The sequence below is a fragment of the Rhinoderma darwinii genome, chromosome 1 (assembly GCF_050947455.1).
Source record: "Rhinoderma darwinii isolate aRhiDar2 chromosome 1, aRhiDar2.hap1, whole genome shotgun sequence".
Lineage (NCBI taxonomy): Eukaryota > Metazoa > Chordata > Amphibia > Anura > Rhinodermatidae > Rhinoderma > Rhinoderma darwinii.
This window is the reverse complement of record NC_134687.1, coordinates 159,257,884-159,283,004: the sequence shown is the minus strand read 5'-3', so window position 1 is coordinate 159,283,004 and position 25,121 is coordinate 159,257,884. Positions and strand designations below refer to the sequence as shown.

The 25,121-nt window shown below is 41.2% G+C and overlaps 1 protein-coding gene across 1 annotated transcript in view; it reads right to left on the bottom strand.

Annotated features, from left to right (window-relative positions):
- PRDM5 (PR/SET domain 5) overlaps positions 1–25,121 on the bottom strand; it is a 275,353-nt gene that overhangs the window by 220,692 nt on the left and 29,540 nt on the right. Inside the window, exon 3 of the mRNA XM_075849722.1 lies at positions 18,759–18,881. Within this exon, the coding sequence (XP_075705837.1) occupies positions 18,759–18,881 (123 nt within the window). The remainder of the gene's footprint in view (positions 1–18,758; positions 18,882–25,121) is intronic.

Genomic DNA, 25,121 nt, shown 5'->3' with positions numbered 1-25,121 from the left:
ACTGTTAATACTATCAAACAACGCTCTGAAAAATAAATGTTTCCTTCATATTTGTGATAACCTTAAAAAGCTGGATTTTAGCAGCCTTTAAAAGAAAAAAACATCAAGCACACGGCCTAATTCTGTCCTCACTGTATCCTTGACACAAATTCTATCTCCAATTTACAATTTGTGTTCTGTTACAAGTTAATCTTCCCTTTGTAGTTATAGATTTGCTGTGTTCACCAAACAGTTCGGTAATATGTAAATTCAAATAAGTAGCTTATCTAGTGCCCTCTCATTCTGTAAGGGTTCTTCCATTTCTGCCTGGTATTCTGTGATAGTCTGGTTATATAATGTTATGGAGCGAGCCTTACAGACGGCACATGTAGTATTAGCTACAGTTTTTTCATGATTATTTAAAGGAAAACTCAACTTTTGCTTAAAATATTTACAACCTTCTACATTTATAATCTACATGAAATGATGAATATGTTTGTAAATACTTTTCTTTACTTATTTTGTACTGAATTTTAATGTTTATAGAATGACATATACACTTAAAAATCATCTGGTTTCCTGTTACCAAAGAGCAGTGTATTGTGGGAGCTCAGTTGACAGTAAGGGTATGTTCACACCTCTCATTCATTTCAATGGAAGCAGGATGCTTCTGTTTTCCGCTAGCTGATATTTTCAGCTAGCAGGAAAAAGAAGCGTCCTGCCCGAACATCCCATTGAAGTGAATGGGAGAAGGAATCTTCCTGCTAATGGCAGGAATAATTCCGCAGCAGATTTTTCGGCGGGTCCTGCCAAGCAAAATCCGCCGTGTAAACTGACCCTTATACTGTGATTGACTAGAATTGATAAACCGCATAAAGAAGGAACCAGTACATTTTTCAATTTTCCTTCTGCTGTGAATGGCAATGAAAATGACAAATAGCTCAAAATCAGTACAAGATAAGGAAAGTATTCACAAACGTAATAAACTTTTTATGTAGATTTTAACTTGAAATATTCTGCACCCTTCTACAGTCTGAAAAACTGTTGCCAAAAGATGTATCAGTTTGTTGATGAACCCAAAAAAATAAAAAAATCACAGCTGTAAATCTGCATAGAATAGACGGCCCCAAAAGATTCTATGATACTAATGAAAAAGGACATCAAGAAACCTACAACAACTATAAAGGAGAACTTTAATTGCGGAGATGGCAGAGACTGTCACTACAATTGCTTCACCAGTCACAGATTTTTTAGGCAGTGGCAAACAGACAGCTCCAGTTAAAAAAAGTTTCATAAGATATTCTGGCGGCAGAATCAGACTGTGGTGATGGTTGCCTGCAGTAGGCCCTGGTAAGATTGTGAAGCTGAAGGAGAGCCCGTTGTAGTCCGCAAGGTAAGATTTCTTTTCCAGCAAACATAAAGCCAAAGCAATACAGGAGTAGACTTAGGCTGGGTTCACACGACCATGTTACGTCCGTAATGGACGGAACGTATTTCGGCCGCAAGTCCCAGACCGAACACACTGCAGGGAGCCGGGCTCCTAGCATCATACTTATGTACGATGCTAGGAGTCCCTGCCTCTCCGTGGAACTACTGTCCCGTACTGAAAACATGATTACAGTACGGTACAGTTGTCCGGCAGAGAGGCAGGGACTCCTAGCATCGTACATAACTATGATGCTAGGAGCCCGGCTCCCTGTACTGTGTTTGGTCCGGGACTTGCGGCCGAAATACCTTCCGTCCATTACGGACGTAACATGGTCGTGTGAACCCAGCCTTAAAAGCAACAATGTTAATGTCCTACAGTGGCCAAGTCAGAATCCAGACCTTTTAAGGTATGTTCACACGCTTAGCAAAATACGTCTGAAATTCCGAAGCTGTTTTCAAGCGAAAACAGCTTCTGGTTTTCAGACGTTTTTGTAACAACTCACGTTTTTCGCGGCGTATTTTACGGCCGTTATTGGAGCTGTTTTTCAATGGAGTCAATGAAAATCGCCTCCAAAAAGTCCCAAGAAATGACATGCACTTCTTTTTCACGGGCGTCTTTTTACGCGCCGTAATTTTGACAGCGATGCGTAAAATCAAGCCTCGTGGGAACAGAAGATCGGAAGACCCATTGCAAGCAATGGGCAGATGTTTCAGCTTCTTCATGTCTTACACTCCACAACCTGAGATATCTATAGAGTTTATGTTATATGATTGCTAAGACTCTACCATCAGTCAAGAGTGTGCTGTAAATGGGATGTCTTTTTCTAGCATAGTTTTTCTTCTCTTTTTATTTGCATAGACAATATAACAAACAAATCGTAAATAACAATAATCAATCTAATTACATATGCACTTGATATCATATTGTTCCCACCCTTTCTGACTGCGAGGAACAAAAAAAAATATATATTTTATGAAAAAAACAAGTATTTGTTGGATATGAGGTCGTTTTAGTCCATATATCCCATATGTGTGCAAATATTTCCTTTTGATTATTTCTCAAACAAACTGATTTATCAAATAATACTTGTTACATTACTTTGTTTTCCATTTATCCAGTGTTGGAAATCTTGGAGAAATCCAAAAATAGAGAATAGCAATTCTAGCGCACATTAATGTCTTAGATATAGCCAAAATAGCAACGTTTGAGCCTTTAAGCCTTCTTGTATCCTCTAAAATACAGAGGGCTGGATCTAGGCAAATGTCAATTTAGTAAACTTGTTTGAGATGAGAGACAATCCCCTGCCAGTATCTGTAAAATGTTGGACAACGCCAGTATAGGTGGATTAAATTGGGTCTATTCTTATGACACTTAGGACATTTAGATTTGTTATTTACTCTCATCTTATATAATAAATCTGAAAACACCGTGTTCCAAATTATTATGCACATTGGATTTAAGTGTCATAAACATTTAATTATTAGTTTTTCAATTAAACTCATGGATGGTATTGTGTCTTAGGGCTCTTTGGATCATTGTAATCAATCTCAGACACCTGTGATAATTAGTTTTCCAGGTGTGCCCAATGAAAGGAAAACTACTTAAGAAGGACGTTCCACATTATTAAGCAGGCCACAGGTTTCAAGCAATATGGGAAAGAAAAATAATCTCTCTGCTGCCGAAAAGCGTGACACAGTGCAATACCTTGGACAAGGTCTGAAAACATTGGATGTTTCAAGAAAACTTAAACGTGATCATCGTACTGTGAAAAGATTTGTGGCTGATTTAGAGCACAGATGGGTTCGTTCAGATAAATAACGAGGAAGGTTTCTGCCAGACAAATTAATAGGATTAGGAGAGCAGCTGCTAAAATGCCATTGCAAAGCAGCAAACAGGTATTTGAAGACGCTGGTGCCTCTGGAGTCCCGCAAACCTCAAGGTGTAGGATCCTCCAGAGGTTTGCAAGTGTGCATACAGATATTATTAGGCCACCCCTAAACAATGCTCACAAGCAGAAACGGTTGCAGTGGGCTCAGAAATACATGAAGACTCATTTTCAAACCGTGTTGTTTACTGATGAGTGCCGTGCAACCCTGGATGGTCCAGATGGATAGAGTAGTGAATGGTTGGTGAATGGCCACCATGTCCCAACAAGGCTGCAACGTCAGCAAGGAGGTGGCAGAGTCATGTTTTGGGCTGGAATCATGGGGAGAGAGCTGGTAGGCCCCTTTAGGGTCCCTGACAGTGTGAAAAATGACCTCTGCAAAGTACAGAGAGTTTATGACTGACCACTTTCTTCCGTGGTACAAAAAGAAGAACCGTGCCTTCCGTAGCAAAATTATCTTCATGCATGACAATGCACCATCTCATGCTGCAAAGAATACCTCTGTGTCATTGGCTGCTATGGGCATAAAAGGAGAGAAACTCATGGTGTGACCCCCATGTTCCCCTGACCTCAACCCTTTGAGAACCTTTGGAGCATCCTCAAGCAAAATATCTATGAGGGTGGGAGACAGTTCACATCAAAACAGACGCTCTGGGAGGTTATTCTGACATCCTGCAAAGATATTCAAGCAGAAACTGTCCAAATACTCACAAATTCAATGGATGCAAGAATTGTGAAGGTGATATCAAAGAAGGGGTCCTATGTTAACATGTAACTTGGCCTGTTAAGTTTTTTTGGATTGAAAGAGCTTTTGATTTCTGTAAATATGACCTCCTGATGCTGAAAATTCAACATATTACCATTTTAGTTCTCTTTACAACCTTTAAAATGTTTTGATCTCTGTTGTGCATAATAATTTGAAGCAGGTCATTTTGAGTTTTTGACTTCTAAAAAAAAATCTGTTATCATTAGGAGATTAGTTCAATAAAATTTGCATTACACTCCAACGGTTGATGGCTTGAAGATTATACTGACTGTCATTTGCATCGACTATTTAGGAAAATAAGCAAAAAATTACATTTGCATAATAATTTGGAACGCGGTGTAATAGTGTAGTCTATTAAGGGCACGTCCAGACGTGGCAGAGTTTTTCCGCTGCAAATGTTGGTGCAGATTTGGGGCAATTACGCAACAAATCTGCTCCAACATTTGCATATTTGACAGGTAATTCAGACGTTGCAGAAAACACAGTGGACTTGCCACAGATTTCAGTTTTTGCATTGCAAAGGCTAAAATCCGCAGTGAAATTCCGCTTCTTCTCCGCAACAGACAGTGCATGCTGCAGAGGGAAAATTCCGCACCGCAGCCTATGGTCCGCAGCAGTTTTCCACAACGTCTGAACTAACTTGCCTAAAAATGTATTGAAGAAACGTCTGGCCGTGCCCTAACAATGAACCATTGAGAGGGTCTATAAGAAGCGTTAGGGCACGTCCAGACGTGGCGGAATTGCTGTGGAATTCCGCTGCGGACTGTCCGCAGTGTAATTCTCCAGCGGCCGTTTTTACAGTTGATTCAATAAATTTTTAGGCAAGTTAGTTCAGACGTTGCGGAAAACTCCGCTGCGGACCATAGGCTGCAGTGCGGAATTGTCCCTCCACAGCATGCACTGTTTGTTGCGGAGAAAAAGCGGAATTTCACTGCGGATTTCAGCCTTTGCAATGCAAAAACTGAAATCTGTGGCAAGTCCGCTGGCTTTTCTGCAACGTCTGAATTACCTGTCAAATATGCAAATGTTGGTGCAGATTCGTTGCGTAATCTGCACCAACATTTGCAGCGGAAAAACTCTGCCACGTCTGGACGTGCCATTAAAGCTTTATCCAGCATAGTTATCACAACTGGTCTTCCTGGACAAACTTAATATCCATTCTTAAATCAAGAAACCATGAAGGGCAAGTAAAGCCAAGTGGCTGAACTGAAGCATATATTACTACAAATCACTTGAAACAAATTTCCAAATCTCAGCAATTAAATCTGCTATTTTCCCTATATGCCATTTTAACACACACAAAAAATAAATTTTGTAGCATTAAGAAATATTAATGAATTTATCAAAGACCAAAACCTGTACTGTATCATTACCTGTCTTAAAGGCAAATTAAACTTTTAAAAAACTTTTGACATTTCATAGTGACATGCCAGAAGTTGTGATCACTAGGGGTCTGAGCACTGAGACCCTCATCAATCACCAATGGCATAATTATAGGGGTTGCAGTGGTCGCAATTGCGACCGGACCCCGAAGCCAGGGGGGCCCGCGTCCCCCCCCCCCGCACCACATCAATGAAAAGTTACCATAGTAACTGGGGCCTATGTAATAAACTACACGGGCCCCTGTCACTATAGTAACTGGCAGTACTTACATTTCTCCTTCCGGAGTGCAGCGGCGGTCCTGACGTCACAGCGCTGCGCGCAACGCATTACGTCACAGCGCTATGCGCTGCGCACAGCATCCCGACCCTGGATGGAGTCAGGGCCTCCGCTGTGGCCGAAGAGGCTGGTAAGTTTAATACCACTATATGCTGGAGCTGATATGGCGGGGTCTGACTCCCGGGACCCACGCCAATTAGTTGTTTTAAAGGGGGTGCAGCGTTCGTATGAGGGCTACTTCCCCTTCATTCCGGTCACTTTCTCACACTGTGAATCACAGACAAGGTCAGCGATTCACAGTATGAGAAAGTAAAGGAAATGAAGGGGAAGCAGCGCTCGTACGAGCACTGCACCCCCTTCAAAACTGCAAATTGGTGGGGGTCCCGGGAGTCGGACCCCGACCCATCAGCTATTCATGGCCTATCCTGAGGATAGGCCATCAATATTTAGGGACTGGACAACCGCTTTTAAGCCTACCATGTGGCAGGTTTACACCGCGTTCCAAATTATTATGCAAATGTTATTTTTCGCTTATTTTCCTAAATAGTCGATGCAAATGACAGTCAGTATAATCTTCAAGCCATCAACCGTTGGAGTATAATGCGAATTTTATTGAACTAATCTCCTAATGATAACAGATTTTTTTTTTAGAAGTAAAAAAACTCAAAATGCACTGGTTCAAATTATTACGCACAACAGAGATCAAAACATTTTAAAGGTTGGAAAGAGAACTAAAATGGTAATTTGTTGAATTTGCAGCATCAGGAGGTCATATTTACAGAAATCAAAAGCTCTTTCAATCCAAAAAAACTTAACAGGCCAAGTTACATATTAACATAGGACCCCTTCTTTGATATCACCTTCACAATTCTAGCATCCATTGAATTTGTGAGTATTTGGACAGTTTCTGCTTGAATATCTTTGCAGGATGTCAGAATAACCTCCCAGAGCTTCTGTTTTGATGTGAACTGCCTCCCACCCTCATAGATATTTTGCTTGAGGATGCTCCAAAGGTTCTCAATAGGGTTGAGGTCAGGGGAACATGGGGGTCACACCATGAGTATCTCTCCTTTTATGCCCATAGCAGCCAATGACACAGAGGTATTCTTTGCAGCATGAGATGGTGCATTGTCATGCATGAAGATAATTTTGCTACGGAAGGCACGGTTCTTCTTTTTGTACCACGGAAGAAAGTGGTCAGTCATAAACTCTACGTACTTTGCAGAGGTCATTTTCACACCGTCAGGGACCCTAAAGGGACCTTCCAGCTCTCTCCCCATGATTCCAGCCCAAAACATGACTCTGCCACCTCCTTGCTGACGTTGCAGCCTTGTTGGGACATGGTGGCCATTCACCAACCATCCACTACTCCATCCATCTGGACCATCCAGGGTTGCACGGCACTCATCAGTAAACAACACGGTTTGAAAATGAGTCTTCATGTATTTCTGAGCCCACTGCAACCGTTTCTGCTTGTGAGCATTGTTTAGGGGTGGCCGAATAATATCTTTATGCACACTTACAAACCTCTGGAGGATCCTACACCTTGAGGTTCGCGGGACTCCAGAGGCACCAGCAGCTTCAAATACCTGTTTGCTGCTTTGCAATGGCATTTTAGCAGCTGCTCTCCTAATCCTATTAATTTGTCTGGCAGAAACCTTCCTCGTTATGCCTTTATCTGAACGAACCCGTCTGTTATCTGAATCAGCCACAAATCTTTTTACAGTACGATGATCACGCTTAAGTTTTCTTGAAATATACAATGTTTTCATACCTTGTCCAAGGTATTGCACTATTTCACGCTTTTCGGCAGCAGAGAGATACTTTTTCTTTCCCATATTGCTTGAAACCTGTGGCCTGCTTAATAATGTGGAACGTCCTTCTTAAGTAGTTTTCCTTTGATTGGGCACACCTGGCAAACTAATTATCACAGGTAACAAAAAACACAAATATCCTTTTGAATAACCCAAAAAATGCAATAATTATTTCACGGTGCCGTCCAATATAATAATATAGCAAAAAAGAGAAAAGGAAAACGATTGATTGAACAAAACCAGCACACTTTGGGTCAAAATTAAGTACAAAGTACAAATTATTTAAACAAAATACAAAATGATTTAAAAATATTTTTAAATTGTCATAATTGTGAAAAAGCATTACACATAGTAACATATCATTGACATTAATACAAGTGCTATTATATAAGCCGACAAATAGATGCATGCATCCAAACATATACATTATATAATAATAGCAACATGTAATTCCGGGGAGATAGTCATCCCATAATATTTAAATATAATTGGAAAAGGCCAAATATTAAAGGCTTAATGCAAAAATAGAACGAGACAAATGATCCCTTCCTAAAATTCAGCAACATATAAATTACTTCATGCGTTTGCAAGAGAAGCCAAAAAAAAAAAAGGAACTCCCAAAGTATGTTTGAGGTAAATTGTATCTAGCTCTCAGCTAGAGGTTCCTTCACTAATACCTTGTGATTACAGGTATAGTCCAGGTTGCAAGGTGTCTTTTAAGACAGGATCCGGTTGAACAAAAGATCCAGAAATCCTTTCTCTCAAGGTGTGCCGAGAGATAGATGCATGCATCCAAAATTATGTTTAGGCAATTTAGTAATGAGCAATTTTTAATTCCAGTGAGATATTTATCCACATCACATCCATATATACGGGAAAGACATAGAAGATACTCCCAAAGTATGTTTGGAGAAAGTTTATTTCTAAACTTGGCTAGAGGTTCTTTCCCTGGTACCTTTGTATTGTAAGTGTAGTCCAGGTTCCAACACCTCTTTTAGGACGGGATCCGATTAGCAAAAGGTCCAGGAAAGCCTCTCTCTTCCATGATGTTTCTCATAGCTTTTTACGGGTTTATCCAGGTCTGTATCCCTTCGTGCCTCCTCACGTTCAGGTGTAGTACAAGCACGGCTGAGCTCATTACAGCCTAGGATTAGAATCCAGCACAGATACTCGGTGTGTGACGTCAAACACACGTGTCAAAAGGTAATTGGCTGACGCGTTTCATCACATCTGTGACTTCCTCAGAGCCATTCTCTTGTTTAAATAATTTGTACTTTGTACTTAATTTTGACCCAAAGTGTGCTGGTTTTGTTCAATCATTTTCCTTTTCTCTTTTTTGCTAATTATCACAGGTGTCTGAGATTGATTACAATGATCCAAAGAGCCCTAAGGCTGGGTTCACACGTAAACGAGGCGTATTATGCCTCGTTTTACGTCTGAAAATAGGGCTACAATACGTCGGCAAACATCCGCCCATTCATCTGAATGGGTTTGCCGACGTACTGTGCAGACAACCCGTTATTTACGCGTCGTTTGACAGCTGTCAAACGACGACGCGTAAAAATACAGCCTCCTCAAAAGAAGTGCAGGACACTTCTTTCAGACGTAATTTGAGCCGTTCTTCATTGAACTCAATGAAGCACAGCTCAAAATTTACGGCTGTCAGAGAAGCCTCGCAAAATGTGAGGAGGAGCAATTACGTCTGAAACGAGGCAGCTGTTTTCTCACATCAGCGTTGCCCTTCTGTTGAGAGGTTCCGTCGGAGGTTTCTGTCGGGTAACCTCTCAATGGAATGGCAAACTGAAACCTAAGCTTCCGCTTCCTTCAACATTGATCTCCATGGTGACGGAAACGTTGCTAAAGGTTTCCATTTGTCACCGTTGTGACAGGGCTCTGTTGTTCTTGACGCAACCAATAGCGCAGTCTATGAGCGCAGTCTATGAGCTACGCCCCTGCCGATTGCTAAAAAAAAAAAAGCTTGGGTGAGCACTGTGCCGCTTCATTTCTTTACTCGAAAGTTGAGCCAGCGGTGTACAGGCTCATTTTTATTTAAACCATACACCGCTCCGAGAAAAGCCTATCATAAACGAAGCGGCTCAGTACTCATCCAAGTGCTTCTGCAGCTTTGTTTTATCGAACGGTGGGTGTCTCAGTGCTCGGACCTTCACCGATCAAAACTTGTGACGTCACTATGACATGTCAAACGTTTTTTAAAAGTTTAGTTACCCTTTAAACAAATTGCATCACCTATTCTATATCTTGCAGTCACAGGCATGGGAAAGGGTAAGCAGAAAATACAAGTAACTTATCACTTAACACAAGAAAAACCATTGAAAAGCTATTGAAATAGTCAAGTTAAATTTTCCTACCATAGGGTATTTAACACGTTAAGTGTCAATTTAAATATTGCTGCATCGTGATCATAGACCATTGATTTTCAAAATTCATGGTTCCTTCAAAAATGCTGTGCTGCCATGCCTTGAGGTAGCATCTAAATACCATCACATTACTTCCTGGTTGGTGTAATGTTTGTAGTAGGGACTACTCTGGTTAGTGCAAGACATATACGTAGGATCTTGTGTTGCCCAAATAATTTCACTTCTAGTTCATCTGTTCATAAAATATAGACTGGGGAAAAATCGATATAATTTTATTTTTGGGAAATTTGAGAGTAGTGTTGATTTTTCTCTTGGAGAGCAGTGTTTTCTGCTTGTAATGTCCAATGAATCCCATTTTGCCAGTCTCTTTCATGCTGTGCAGTCATGAACAAAAGATCAGCAGTTTTATTTTATGATGGCCTAATGAGATGTGATTCACTAGTGTTCCAAGTATTTACAGATAATGGATCTCACTGGGGTTTAGTGGAGTCCCAGAGTCTTATAAATAGCTTTATAATCCTTTTCAGGATAATATATTTGAACAAACTTTTTTTTACCTGGCTTCATCATGAATTTTCTTTGATTTTAGCACAGAGTTATTGTAGAGTTCTTATTTTAGTGACTTCTTCCCTTTCATGGTAAAATTGAATATATTGGGAGGTTTGGTATGGCGATAAAAAAATCTGGATAAAGTCAATCTACTGGATTATCAATTCAATTTGGTTGATTATTCACTAAGTAAATAGATAGGAATCAGTCACTATCTCACAAAAATAAATGCAATAATAATTCAATTGTTGTTAGCCTGCAGGAGGAAAAGTACTGGAGGGGGTATATATCTCATTTTGTTGAATCCAGGAAAGCTGGGTTTGCTCAGCAAACCTGGTTTGCTTAAGCTTTTGTAAAATGTGTGCTCTGGGACTGGATTTTTATGGAATGGCAGGTAGGATTGGTAGCGGGACCTGGCATTCCCTTCCCCACTCCAGTACGGGTGTCGCTCCTAGCCAAGTAAATTCAGGTGAAACTACTGGCCTTATTACTGTGCCATACAAGCTCTGCAGATAGTGCAGAGAGGTCAGAGCCTTGGAATCCACACAAGGATAGTGTGGAAAGCCTGATCCAAGGAACACTGCACTGAACTCGTGGTTTTTAATGGAGGAAACCTGCTGTTTAGTTAGTGCCCAGACGGGAAAGGTGTTTGTTTTGTTTATATGCTGCAGCTCTTGTATGCTGGATAAGCACTTATTTATTTTTGGACTGCAAAAAAAGTGAAGCGTGGACTGTAAACTTGATCGGTATCTACCTTTGTATTGCCAACCGCAGCCCCTATACGCAAAGATCCCGAGACTGTGTAAACTCTGAATCTTGTGACAAGCAGTAGTAAGTGACTTTTTGTGTAGCATTGTATGTTGTATCCCCTTGGTAACTTCTCCCTGCTATCCATTTACTACAGTATATCCTCACATCTCCTAATTTCCAGTATAAACCAATGACTTAAAAGCAATAAATTTACAAAGTATGGGAGCACGGCACGCAAAAAAACGAAAAGTAGGACATGCTCTGTATTTCCCGGCACGGTTCTACGGCACGGACACCGTTCCTTTTTTTTTAAAATCAATCCAATTTTATTAACAAGAACAATAAGACATTGACAGTCATACAACATCTGTATCAGCATCATATACAGCAGTTCCAGCATGACAGAAAAAAACAAACCCCAACATTGCCTCCCCCCCAAGCCCTGCACAGCCCCCATCAGTATCTCTAACAGTTACACTTGATACAGAAAACAAAAACAAAAACATTTCCATGAGCAGGATCCCTCACTACCCCCCCCCCCGCTCCTAAAGTGACTACAAAAGATCCCTTAGAGGACTTGCGTCCGTATTCTGCTCAGCTCAGAGGACACCACCTCAGGACAGGCTAACCATCTTCCCCACTGCTTATCAAATTTCTTCTCATTGCCCCTTTTCGAAAATATTTTATATTCCATGTTACAATTTAGCATTCCCACAATTTCCCTCTGCACGGGGGGGGGGGGGGGGTCGGGGTTGTTCCACGTCCAGCCAATGTTTAGCAATACACTTCCTAGTCTGATATAGAATTTTTGCAATTGCCAAACCTTCCAATCTGTTGCTCTCCAGTTCCCCCACAAACCCCAGCAGCAAGACCTTGGGATGTGCCGCCAATTCCAGACCATATACCTTTTTTATCAGTTCCAATATCTCCCCCCATAACGTCCGCAAGGCCCCACACGTCCAGAACATATGATATATGTCCGCCTTCTCCTCCGTACACCTAGGACATTTAGCATCTGATCTGAGCCCCATCTGTTTTAACACCGACGGGGTGCGGTACACTCGATGTATCAATAAGAGTTGTGATCTCCTCTGCGCCAGACTGAGAGAAAGATGGCATGATGACGCTAATATCTCCTCCCACTCCTCTTTGGGCAAGGAGCCAATATCCCGTTCCCATTTCACTCTCACCAGCTCCATCGGATCTCCCAGGTGTTTGGATAACAAGCTCTTATAAGCCATCGAGATCAGACTTTTAGACGTGTCCGCCCTAACCACATAGTCTAGGACCCCTAGAGTACATTCCGTCAGGTCCACCACAGACGGACACCGTTCCTTAGCGATACAGAAAGGTGTCCGCGGCTAATAGAAGAGGGCCGGTCAGTAATTGCAGACCATATTGCGTAGTTTACGGAGTTTTTGTACGGTCGTGTGCATGGGGCCTTAAGCATACATCTTGAACCTTATTTATTAGTGATGAGAGCCCAACACAATAATATAAAAAATAACACATAATATAAACTCGAATGATTTACTAATAAATAGACAACTAAAAATAAATATACAAATATTGCAAAACTAATTCTATGCATTTGATTTACCTTACATTCTAAATAAATTGAGAATAGTTACATTTCAGCCAACTAGCAAATCAAGTGTCACTGTTTCGACCACAATCTCTACTGACAGGATAATTACAATCCCAATTCTACAATAGAAAAATGTTTAAAAGCTCTTCTGGTTTGTGCATCGAGTTTACTCTCTGAATTAGGACTCATGCACATAACCATATTAACCCCTTAAGGACACAGGATCAAAAAAATTTGTACCACAGAAGGTTTTAGCCAAGAATTGCAACTCAAAATGTATTACCCTGATTCTACAGTTTTTAGAAATATCCCACATGTGGCCCTAGTGTCCTCTTGGACTGAAACACGGACCTCAAAAGCAAAGGAGCACCTAAAGGATTTTGGGGCCTCCTTTTTTTAGATTATATTTTAGACACCATGTCAGGTTTGAAGAGGTCTTGTGGTACCCAAACAGTGGAGAGCCCCCAAAAGTGACCCCATTTTGGAAACTACACCCCTCAGGGAATTTATCGAGGGGTATAGTTAGCATTTTAACCCCACAGGTTTTTTGATAAAATTATTGGAAATAGTCTGTAAAATTGAAAGTCCACCTTTTTTCTGAAAAAATGTAGACATTTTTAATTTTTACTAGGAATAAAGGAGAAAAAGAACCACAAAATTTGTAAAGCAACTTCTCCCGATTACGGGAATACTGCATATGTGGTAATAAACCGCTGTTTAGACCCACGGCAGGGCTCAGAACGGAAACAGCGCCATTTGGATTTTGGAGCACAGATTTTGCTGGAATGATTTTCGGTGCCATGTCGCGTTTGCAACGTCCTGGAGGTACCAAAACAGTGGAAACCCCCCAAAAGTGACCCCATTTTAGAAAGTACACTCCTCAAGGAATTTTCCTAGGGGTATAGTGAGCATTTTGACCCCACAGGTTACTTGCAGAATTTAGTGGAATTCGGCCATGAATATGAAAATCGACTTTTTTTCTGAAAAAACGTAGACATTTTTAATTTTTACTAGGAATAAAGGAGAAAAAGAACCATAAAATTTGTAAAGCAACTTCTCCCGATTACGGGAATACCGCATATGTGGTAATAAACCGCTGTTTGGACCCACGGCAGGGCTCAGAAGGGAAACAGCGCCATTTGGATTTTGGAGCACAGATTTTGCTGGAATGATTTTTGGTGCCATGTCGCGTTTGCAACGTCCTGGAGGTACCAAAACAGTGGAAACCCCCCAAAAGCGACCCCATTTTAGAAAGTACACCCCTCAAGGAATTTTCCTAGGGGTATAGTGAGCATTTTGACCCCACAGGTTATTTGCAGAATTTAGTGGAATTCGGCCATGAATATGAAAATCGACTTTTTTTCTGAAAAAACTTAGACATTTTTAATTTTTACTAGGAATAAAGGAGAAAAAGAACCACAAAATTTGTAAAGTAACTTCTCCTGATTACGGGAATACCTCATATGTGGTAATAAACTGCTGTTTGGACCCACGGCAGGGCTCAGAAGGGAAGTAGTGCCATTTGGCTTTTTGAGAACAGATTTTGCTGGAATGGTTTTCGGTGTCATGTCACGTTTACAGAGCCACTGAGGTGCCAGTACAGTGGAAACTCCCAAAAAGTTACACCATTTTGGAAACTACACCCTGAAAGTATTCATTTAGGGGTATAGTGATTATGTTGACCATGTCGTTTTTTTAAGCTAGAATTACGGGAGAGGATAAAACTGAAGGAGCGCCTTGTGGTTTTTTGGGCCTAGTTAGATGAATTCCAGGCACAATTTATTTGCAGACTTTCTGAAGTGACTGAGCAGAAAACACTGTCCTTCAGTGTTCATCTAGGGGTATAATGAAGTATTTAGTTTTTCAGTATTCATCTAGGGGTATAATGAAGTATTTAGTTATTTTTTTAGGTTTAATTCCAATTCATAAATGGGCAATAATGTACCGGAAATAGGGATGAAAGGCCAAAAATGGGTAAAAAAAAAAGTAGAGAGTAAGTCATAAAATTAATAATTTAGGGAGGAATGGTAGGCGCGAAAACAGTCCTTGATACACAATCCTGGCTTATCAGGACAAGTCTCACACTGATAGCCCGTGTCTTTTCGCATTCCGTTTTTATAACAGACGCAACATTTTTTGTATGGTCTTCTCTTTTTCTCAGTGGGGGGCACTTCACTTGGGAAGTGCTGCCCTGATACAATTCTGCTGGCCTCGCTGCTATGGGATGTACTTGCAGCCTCTTCTGCTCGGTCTTTGAAAAGTAGTTGCTTTATTACTTTTTCCTTGTATTCAAGATACCGTGCTTGATTCCCTGACTTCCGATAAATAATAAAAGAATTATACAGTGCTGTTTGTATGAGGTGCACTGCAGTCTTCTTGTACCATACGCGGGACTTCCTCATTGCGCTGTATGGCTGTAGCATTTGATCTGCCAGGTCTACGCCACCCATGTGCTGGTTATATTCCTGTATACACACAGGCTTGAGGGCGGTGGCATTACGCCCTCTTACTGGAACAGGGGTGCTGCTGTCCCCATGAATGGACGTGATGATAAAAACATCTTTTTTATCCCTAAATTTGGTCACCATTACAGTCCCATTAGACAATGACCTGCTATCACCAGGTCTCAGTTTCTGGTCGACCAAATTTTTTGGGAGGCCTTTTTGATTCCTCCGTATTGTGCCACAGGCGACTGTATTTTTATCAAATAGGCAGTGGAACAGTGGGACGCTAGTATAGAAATTATCTATATAAAGGTTTTAACCTTTATCTAGCAGGGGGTACAAAAGGTCTCACACAATTTTGCTGCTTGTATTGAGGACAGGGGGACACTCTGTTGGGCAGATTTGGGAGTCTTTTCCCTCGTAAATTCGAAATCTGTGAGTGTACCCACTTTCACTCTCACAGAGCTTATAAATTTTGATCCCGTATTTTGCCCTTTTACTTGGCAAGTATTGCCTAAATCGTAGCCTTCCTTTGAAGAGCACGAGTGACTCATCTATGGCAATATTTTTATTAGGGGTGTATGCCTCTGAACATTTTTCACTCAGAAGTGAAATGAGCGGCCTAATTTTAAATAATCTGTCCTGGTTGGGGTCACCAGGCGGAGGGCACTGGCTGTTGTCAGTGTAATGGAGAAATCTCAATATTGCCTCAAACCGAGTTCTCACCATTACAGCCCTGTACATTGGGGTGGCATACAGAACGTCGGTCGACCAGTACGACCGTATGGTGGGTTTCTTAATAAGCCCCATATTAAGAAGGAGCCCCCAGAACTTTTTAATTTCTGCAGCACATGTTGGATGCCACTTCTGGCCTCTAGCGTAATATGACGCGGGGTGACTGGCCAGATACTGTTCGGCATAAATATTTGTTTGGGTGACCATTAGGTTCACCAATTCCTCCGTGAAGAAAATTAGAATTTTTTTTAATTCCGTGTACCCAGTGGTATCAATTTTTATTCCTGGGGCAGAAGTGAATTCAGGAATTTGGGGTGAAAAAATATTTGGGGGCACCCAATTGGAGTTACTTGAGTGACTGTCACTCTGCCTACTCCGTCTTTGTGGGGGTTCCTCACTATCGCTAGAGGATGACAAAATAAGGAAGTGTTCCTCATCCTCACTGGCAGTTTGCGTGTCTGTGTCTGAACACAGCATGGCATAGGCCTCCTCCACAGTGTAATTCTGTTTAGCCATAACTTTATACTTTTTTAAAAATTTTATGACAAATAAAAAAACGACGTCTGAAATGTCGTCAGAAACCTGGTGTATACGTGTGTGTATAAATGTAAACCTACCTAAACTACTACTACATTTTTTTAGATTATTTAAAATTTTAACTTTTTATTTTATGCTAAAACAAAAAAATTGCGCCTAAAACGTCAGCGCAGGAAGGGTTAACACTCTTTTTCGGACGTCTGCGTACGATATATATAGCGTATATTTATTACCTATATATATACACTATATAACGTATGTATGTATATAATATACACGTGTGTATATATATATATATATATATATATATATATACAGGCTGGGCCATTTATATGGATACACCTAAATAAAATGGGAGTGGTTTGTGATATTAACTTCCTGTTTGTGGCACATTAGTATATGGGAGAGGGGAAACTTTTCAAGCTGGGTGTTGACCATGGCGGCCATTTTGAAGTCGGCTATTTTGTATCCAACTTTTGTTTTTTCAATGGGAAGAGGGTCATGTGACACATCAAACTTATCGAGAATTTCACAAGAAAAACAATGGTGTGCTTGGTTTGGTTTGAATGAATAAAGTAACGTTAAAACTAAGCACACCATTGTTTTTCTTGTGAAATTCTTGATAAGTTTGATGTGTCACATGACCCTCTTACCATTGAAAAAACTAAAGTTGGATACAAAATGTCCGACTTCAAAATGGCCACCATGGTCAACACCCAGCTTGAAAAGTTTCCCCCCTCCCATATACTAATGTACCACAAACAGGAAGTTAATATCACCAACCATTCCCATTTTATTTAGGTGTATCCATATAAATGGCCCACCCTGTATAATAATCACCTATATATATCCTACACTACCCATAATTTTTTTAGATTTTTATTTAGATTTTTTTTTAGATATTTTTTGGATTTTTTTTCTTTTTTTAACAAACGAAGTAACTTGGCAAAAGGAGAGGGAAGGGGAGGTGGATTGGGGAGCTCTATGGGGTTAAAAAACGGGTTTGTGTGCTGTTTTACACTTGTGAGGGGACGCACTAAATTCACTCTGGTCCGATCTCCTCAGAACTGTCACAACTGTGACAGAAATGAGGAGATCCGTCACAGAGGAAGAGCGGCAACTCACTTTTCTGATGTGATTGGTCAGTCTGGAGTGACTCACCAATCACAGCGATCCACGGGGGGGAGAGCCGTGATTGGTCCCACCGCCGATAGCTGTGACGCTCAGCTGTCTGTGACAGCTGATGTCACTGTCCTGTCACCGTTTGTTTTACAAGCGGTGACAGTTTAACTGCAGGACGAGAATACTCGTCCTAATGCGGCAACGACCCGCCGCTCAGGACGAGCATTCTCGTCCTGCGTCTTCAACCAGTTAAGCATTAATATCACACAGATCTCGAATACAGTGTTAAAAATGGTTGTTCATTATAAACAATCCCTTTGCGTTGGAATGACGATAAGCTGATCATAGGTTGTCATCCTGTTGGGACCTCCAATGATCAGCTGTAAAATGGGGAGGGGGGCCTGGCAGCGAGCGTTCAATTCCCCTGCAGAGCCACCACAGGAGAAATAAATTATTTATCAGTTCCCATAGACATCATTGGGCTGTCCACGTAATGCACGGCCTGGAGCTGATGTTTATTCACGGTCTTCATGTCAAGAATCTATTCTGAGCCTCATCAGGACCATGCCCATGAACTGTCACTTTACCAGTATGGCGGCATTCACTGGTCCTGTATATGCCAGAAACTAGAGCGGATCCCATAAAATCAGGAAATCATATCCTAATATTATAGATAGAGAGAGATGCTCCTTTTATCCTCAGCCCTGGCTAGCAGGGGGATTGGGGGATCTCCACTATTAACTCAGAAATCCCTAAAAGGGTATTAGGAAATGTGCTTTTAGTGGAGAAATAGTCTGCAGTGAACAATCAAAGTTGTGTGCATGAGGCCTTAATAGAGATAGTAGAAACAGTCATCATGGTGATTCAACGTAGATTAAATGAAGAAAGATTATTTAATATCAGTAGGTTTACTTGTATTTCTACTGTATGTACAACCACTGATCGGAATATCATGATGACATACTCAGCTGTGCTACATTGACAACCTCAGCAGTGCTAAATCTGTAATTGGTGTATGAATACTATATGATATCCCACGAGTTAGTGAATGAATGCCTTCTGGAGTAGCATGTTATTTATGAATTCTATACACAATTGTGTCAATGCATTTAGGAAAACTAACCTGAATAGCTGCCAAGTTCTTTTGCTCCTGGGACGGTGCCTCATGGACAAAGCGCAACCAATTGGAATGGCGTGGATTTGTGGCATCTAAGATATACAGTACTTCGCCTTTGTTCCCCTGGACCTGGAAAGGAAAAAAGAATAATTTAAACACAGAATGTTTTTCTTCAGGAAAGAAAAATGGAAAACCACTGACAAAACAAACTATGTACACAATGCCTAAAAGACCTATTAACAATTTTCATGGCACTTGGATATACCGTGAGAATATGGACTTCATCTGAACAGGCCATTTAAGAAATAACAGCTGATTTATTTTTTACAATAAAGCAAAAGAAAACAAACAAAACTACTTTGCATTGAAAAATAAGTGGGAAATACCTGTTACAGACAAATCTACAGTACATGAGTAGGCCACCCCTATTGGTTTTGAATATAACTGTGTCCATGCTCTATAAGTCATCTGCCCATAACTTTGTCTAAAGCTCTTCTGGGACATTTCAATGTCAGGATTTACAATCTTAGGCCATGTTCAGACGTGGCGGAATTTTTCCGCTGCAAATGTTGGTGCAGATTCAGGGCAATTACGCACCAACATTTGCATATTTGACAGGTAATTCAGACGTTGCAGATATCACAGCGGACTTGCTACATATTTCAGTTTTTGCATTGCAAAGGCTGAAATCCGCAGTGAAATTCCGCTTCTTCTCCGCAACAGTGCATGCTGCAGAGGGAAAATTCCGCACTGCAGCCTATGGTTCGCAGCGGAGTTTTCCGCAGCGTCTGACCTAACTTTCCTAAAAATGTATAGGAACAAAAGTAAAAAACGGCCGCTGGAGAATTCCACTGAGGACTTTCCGCAGCGGAATTCAACAGCAATTCTGCCACGTCTGAACGTGCCCTTATGGTATTATGACAGTGAGAAACATGATTTAATGTGAGGCACATGGAGGTTCAAAGTTCATCACACCATGTGCCTCACAGCAGAAAATGGATGAACTTTTTTTATTATTATTATTATTGTTGGCAAAATATAGTTTTGGTATCGAGAATCGCAATACTACACGAAGTATTGGTATCGAAGTCCAAATGCTGTTATCGTGACAACCCTACTGTACGCATGCCACTTTTAGGCTGGACACATGTCACTAATATGCCACTAAAATGCTAGACACTTGACAAACCACTTTCAGTAAGCCATGTCTCTGATACCGGTAAGCCATGCCCCTCCTGTGGCTGCAGTTACTTCGCCAAGCAAAAGTCCCCAAGGCAAGCTCCTAGCACTATATTTATGTATGATGCTAGGAGTCCCTCCCTCTCCGCGGGAATACAATCCCGTACTGAAAACATGATTACAGTACAGGACAGTATTTCTGTGGAGAGGCAGGAACACCTAGCATCATAGATAATTATGCTGCCAGGAGCCTGGCTACCTGAACTGTGGTCGGTACGAGAAATAGGTCCGACATACGGTCTGTTTACCACAGTCCGAACACGGCCATGTGAATCCAGCCTAAACCTATTGTGTCAGGAAGGGCCCCCCTCTACTCCAAGCCTCTTCGCAGCTGCACCTGCTGCAAATATGGTATCTCCAGACAGATTTTGACCCAGGAAGAATACTAGGTAATAAAGAGACACTATGGGCCTCCTGCGTTTTTCTAAAATGTTAACATTTGGCAAACAATTTTAACTGTGCTGCAGTTCATGGGAGAAAGCATGTGTAATATTTTCTAGTTTAGACAACTATTGTCCATCTTACAACAGCTCTGACCTGTTGGACTTTGTAGAATGTTGCGGGTTGTATGGCTGGATTCACACGAGCACATTACGTCCGTAATGGACGGACGTATTTCGGCCGCAAGTCCCGGACCGAACACAGTGCAGGGAGCCGGGCTCCTAGCATCATAGTTATGTACGACGCTAGGAGTCCCTGCCTCGCTGCCGGACAACTGTCCCATACTGTAATCATGTTTTCAGTACGGGACAGTAGTTCCACGGAGAGGCAGGGACTCCTAGAATCGTACATAAGTATGATGCTAGGAGCCCGGCTCCCTGCAGTTTGTTCGGTCTGGGACTTGCGGCCGAAATACGTCCGTCCATTACGGACCGAACATGCTCGTGTGAATCCAGCCTAAGGCTGGGTTCACACGACCTATTTTCAGGCGTAAACAAGGCGTATTATGCCTCGTTTTATGCCTGAAAATAGGGCTACAATACGTCGGCAAACATCTGCCCATTCATTTGAATGGGTTTGCCGACGTACTGTGCAGACGACCTGTCATTTTCGCGTCGTCGTTTGACAGCTGTCAAACGACGACGCGTAAATGGACTGCCTCGGCAAAGAAGTGCAGGGCACTTCTTTGCCACGTAATTTGAGCTGTTCTTCATTGAACTCAATGAAGCACAGCTCAAGATTTACGAGCGTCTCAGACGGCTCGCAAAATGCGAGGAGGAGCATTTACGTGTGAAACGAGGCAGCTGTTAACAGTCTGTCTTTTCACACGTAAATGCCTCTCATCGTGTGAACATACCCTCAGGGTTTATGTTACATATTGTAGCCAAATTGGTATTGTAATCACCTCCATTATTTTGTGACATTTCTTTTATTAAATTGTGTAAATAAATTAATAATTTTGCCCCAATATTCCTATTTATATATTTTAAGTAAGATAGAGTCCTCGATGGTGTGGCTATGGCAATAACTTGTGCAAGAGATATGGGGAGAGACGAGGAGAAGAGAGCAGGGATGCATGTGTGTTTATGTATACAGTGTATGTGGCTGGCCGACGGAATAGATGTGTGTAATTTACAAAATAGTGTTTTCGAACTGATAATTGTGGAATAAACACTGACTCAATAGCACAAACTCCTGCTATAATAAGTGACACACAGTGCAGACTAAGAAGAGGAGTAGAAGTTTGTTTCCAGGAAGATATTTGTTTAAAGAATTCATGTTAAAACTTGTAGAGGCAGATTTAGTAATACTGTCAAAAATAGAGTAAACAGATGAAAAATGAGCTTAGTTTATCACAATGTACACCGCTGGCTGTGTGATAAATTTGGCGCAACTCACTAGACATGTTGCATACTTTACATCAATATTTTTAACGAAAAACTGTTGCGCACGTTAATAAATCTACCGCTACAAAACTGTCGGGAAGCATGAAACGTGTCTTAAAAGCACCACAGAATTGCTGCGCATTTGCTTAGTAAATCTCCCCCATAAAATTGACTTCATTTTTTTCCTTAGAGAAAATATTTTTCAATATTCGAGACATACATATGTACTGAACACAATAATAAATCACAGAAAGAGTAAGTTTCAATGTCCCTGCTTTCAGTGGATTTTATTTACTAAAAAGTGATTTATTTTCAAGGACATACTCAAATACTTCTGATAAGAATGAAGCAATATTGAAACAAGTAAAGGGCTTATTCACACTTGCGTCTGTATTTCCGATGTTCTGCTCCCTTAGAGGAGCAAAACAACATAAATACCAGAAGCGTCGGTTCCGTTGTACGAGGGACACCATCGGAGCCCAACAGAATCCATTGAGTTTAATGGGTTCCGTCAGGTTTCTGTTGGGGTGTCCATGGTTTTAACGGAAACAATTTTTCCAGTATTTTCATCCTGATCTGCAACGGAGGCCCCTAACCAAGCCTCTACTGCAGATGTGAGCCGGCCTAAACAGAAATAATAATCATATAAGCTGCAAAGTAAGTGGATATTTACATTACAAGGGTAAACTTCGGCATCAATGAGGCTTTTTAGTACATCTGTCACACATCAAAGAGGGATGAGTTACTGCATTGAACCAACTTAATATCAAATATTTGCTTTAAACAACACACAATATCAACATTACAGTTACAAGTAACAAACAGGTGCTGGTCTGAGTCATGCATCGCTCCTCATATGTTCTTTGATCTTATGAAGGCCACATAATACATTTATATAAACTATAGAATCCCTTAAAAGAATATGTAATTGGCCACTGGTTTTCCTCATCAGGAAAATTCCTGTCCTCTTCTAGGAGTATCTGTGGCTCCCACTCTGGTGGACACAGCCTTTCAAATATATTACATGGATGGCCATTCATTTAAATGCCCACCACATAATGCTACTTTGCCCTGCAGAGACTACTGCAGGAAAAAACATGTCTGGCGGAAACTTCCCCCACTGTTAATAGCGGATTGCCAGGGGTTTATGAAACCGGACCCATGGTGATTAGCCGATGCCCAGGCTGGCTTCATATCCAGATGGGGTGTTCCTGATGGGACAACCCCTTTGAATCCTACTCACCCTAACCTTGCAGGCTATCCTGGAATGGAATACTTTGTGCATTGCTTTATAGAGCAACAGTCTCTGTTCATGTTAACGTAGTCAGACATATTGCACTGTGGTCATTTCAACTACTGATTGCAACGTCCGCGGTCGCAGACCGCCGCCTCTGCTCATACTGCCGACGCCTTCCTCCCCGGAAATGCCAGCACATGCCGTCCTGTCCTGCAGTGACCACTAGGGTGCGCGCGCGAGTTCAGTCCCGGCCTTAAAGGGCCAACGCACACACATGTTTAGAATTGTCTAATCAACCCATGATCACCCTGGACTATAAGAAGGGCCCTGCCCCTTCACTAATTGCCTGAGCGTTGTTGTGTTTTCCCGTGTCAGTCTATCAAATGATTCCTTAGTATTTTCCTGTTCCCAGTGTTCCCGTTCCTGCTACCTGTATCCTGTATCCCGTGCTACCTTGGAGTTGGAGTCATGTTGTGTTACACCACGCCTGGTGTCTGCTGCCAAGGTCCCATCTGAGCCTAGTCATCGCTACTGTCTGTACTACCACAGGTACCCTTGCTCAGACTATAGACTTTACTTGGTACACTGTTTGGCCAGCTGCTATCCCGCTATGGCGGTATGGCCCAGTGGGTCCACATACCCACAGATCGTGACGCTGATCTTATAGAAAAGTCTTGTGTTCAGTCAATTTCTGGGTATATTTTCAAGCTCAGAAACAATCATCAACTTAATCTTAAATGGGATATAGACAGAAAGGTATCTAATATAGGAAGATACAACATTGTACATGTTAATGTACGGAGCATTAGATATATGTTTCTCTCTCCACAGTATTTACACAGTATAAGATTGGAAATTGTTGCTTGTTTGAACAGAGCTTCCGTTAAATTAACCTAGGTAAGTTTTGGAGCTAGAGGAGAATATAGATTCCCTGAGAGGAAGAAAATCTCATTATCTCTAGTATAGTTTAACAAAATCAATATTATTAGAGATTAAGTGAAAACTGACCATGTTATATCTCATTATCTCGTGTAATCATATCTGTACTGCTCAAAATGTTCCATCATAAAATGTTTACATAATATCCTATAAATATATGAAAACAGAATGAGCACTAAACTAATACCCACTGATGTAAGAAACAATAAAGTAATTCTGGTAATGTTGTCAGAGAACGCTTCATGCACAGTTTGCCATGTGTTATAAATCTGACCAATTATTCTTTTTTTTAGGAACTTTCTTTTTATAGAAGCGAAAACGGAGGGTTTTGGAATAGGCCCGATTCACATCTTTTTTCCCTATATGCACACCAAGCACACTTAGGGTATGTTCACATGCAGTGACCAAAAACGTCTGAAAATACGGAGCTTTTTTCAGGCGAAAACAGCTCCTGATTTTCAGACGTTTTTGTAGCAACTCGCGTTTTTCGCTGCATATTTTACGGCCATTATTGGATCTATTTTTCAATGAAAAGCACCTCCAAAAACGTCCCAAGAAGTGACATGCACTTCTTTTTCGCGGGCGTCTTTTTACGCGCCGTATTTTGACAGTGACGCGTAAAATTAAGGCTCGTGGGAACAGAACACCGTAAAACCCATTGAAAGCAATGGGCAGATGTTTGTAGGCGTATTAGGGGCGTTTTTTCAGGCGTAATTAGAGGCGTAAAACGCACGAATTACGCCTGAAAACACTGCGTGTGAACATACCCTTATAGGTATGGGGGATAAATCCCCATTCTTCAAAAGAAGTGTTTTTAAAAAAATGTAAATAATGTGCTGTTTCTTCAAGTTACGCGGAATCTGTGCTAATTTGCTTTCTCACGAGGTCTGGCGTAGCAGACATGCTCCTGCTGCTTTGTTTTTATGCCACATATTTATGTTGACATTTGTTGTGATGCTATGTTACTGCACTGTGTTATAAGGTGCAGGACCTTTGGTCACGTGATCATTTTCAGCAGATACGCAAGTCTGTGTTGTACACGGCAATGATGTTGGCTTGCTCTAATGTCAAAATTACAGGGGGCTGGGAGAATGACCCAGACACCATCTTGGTGCGGATACTGCATCC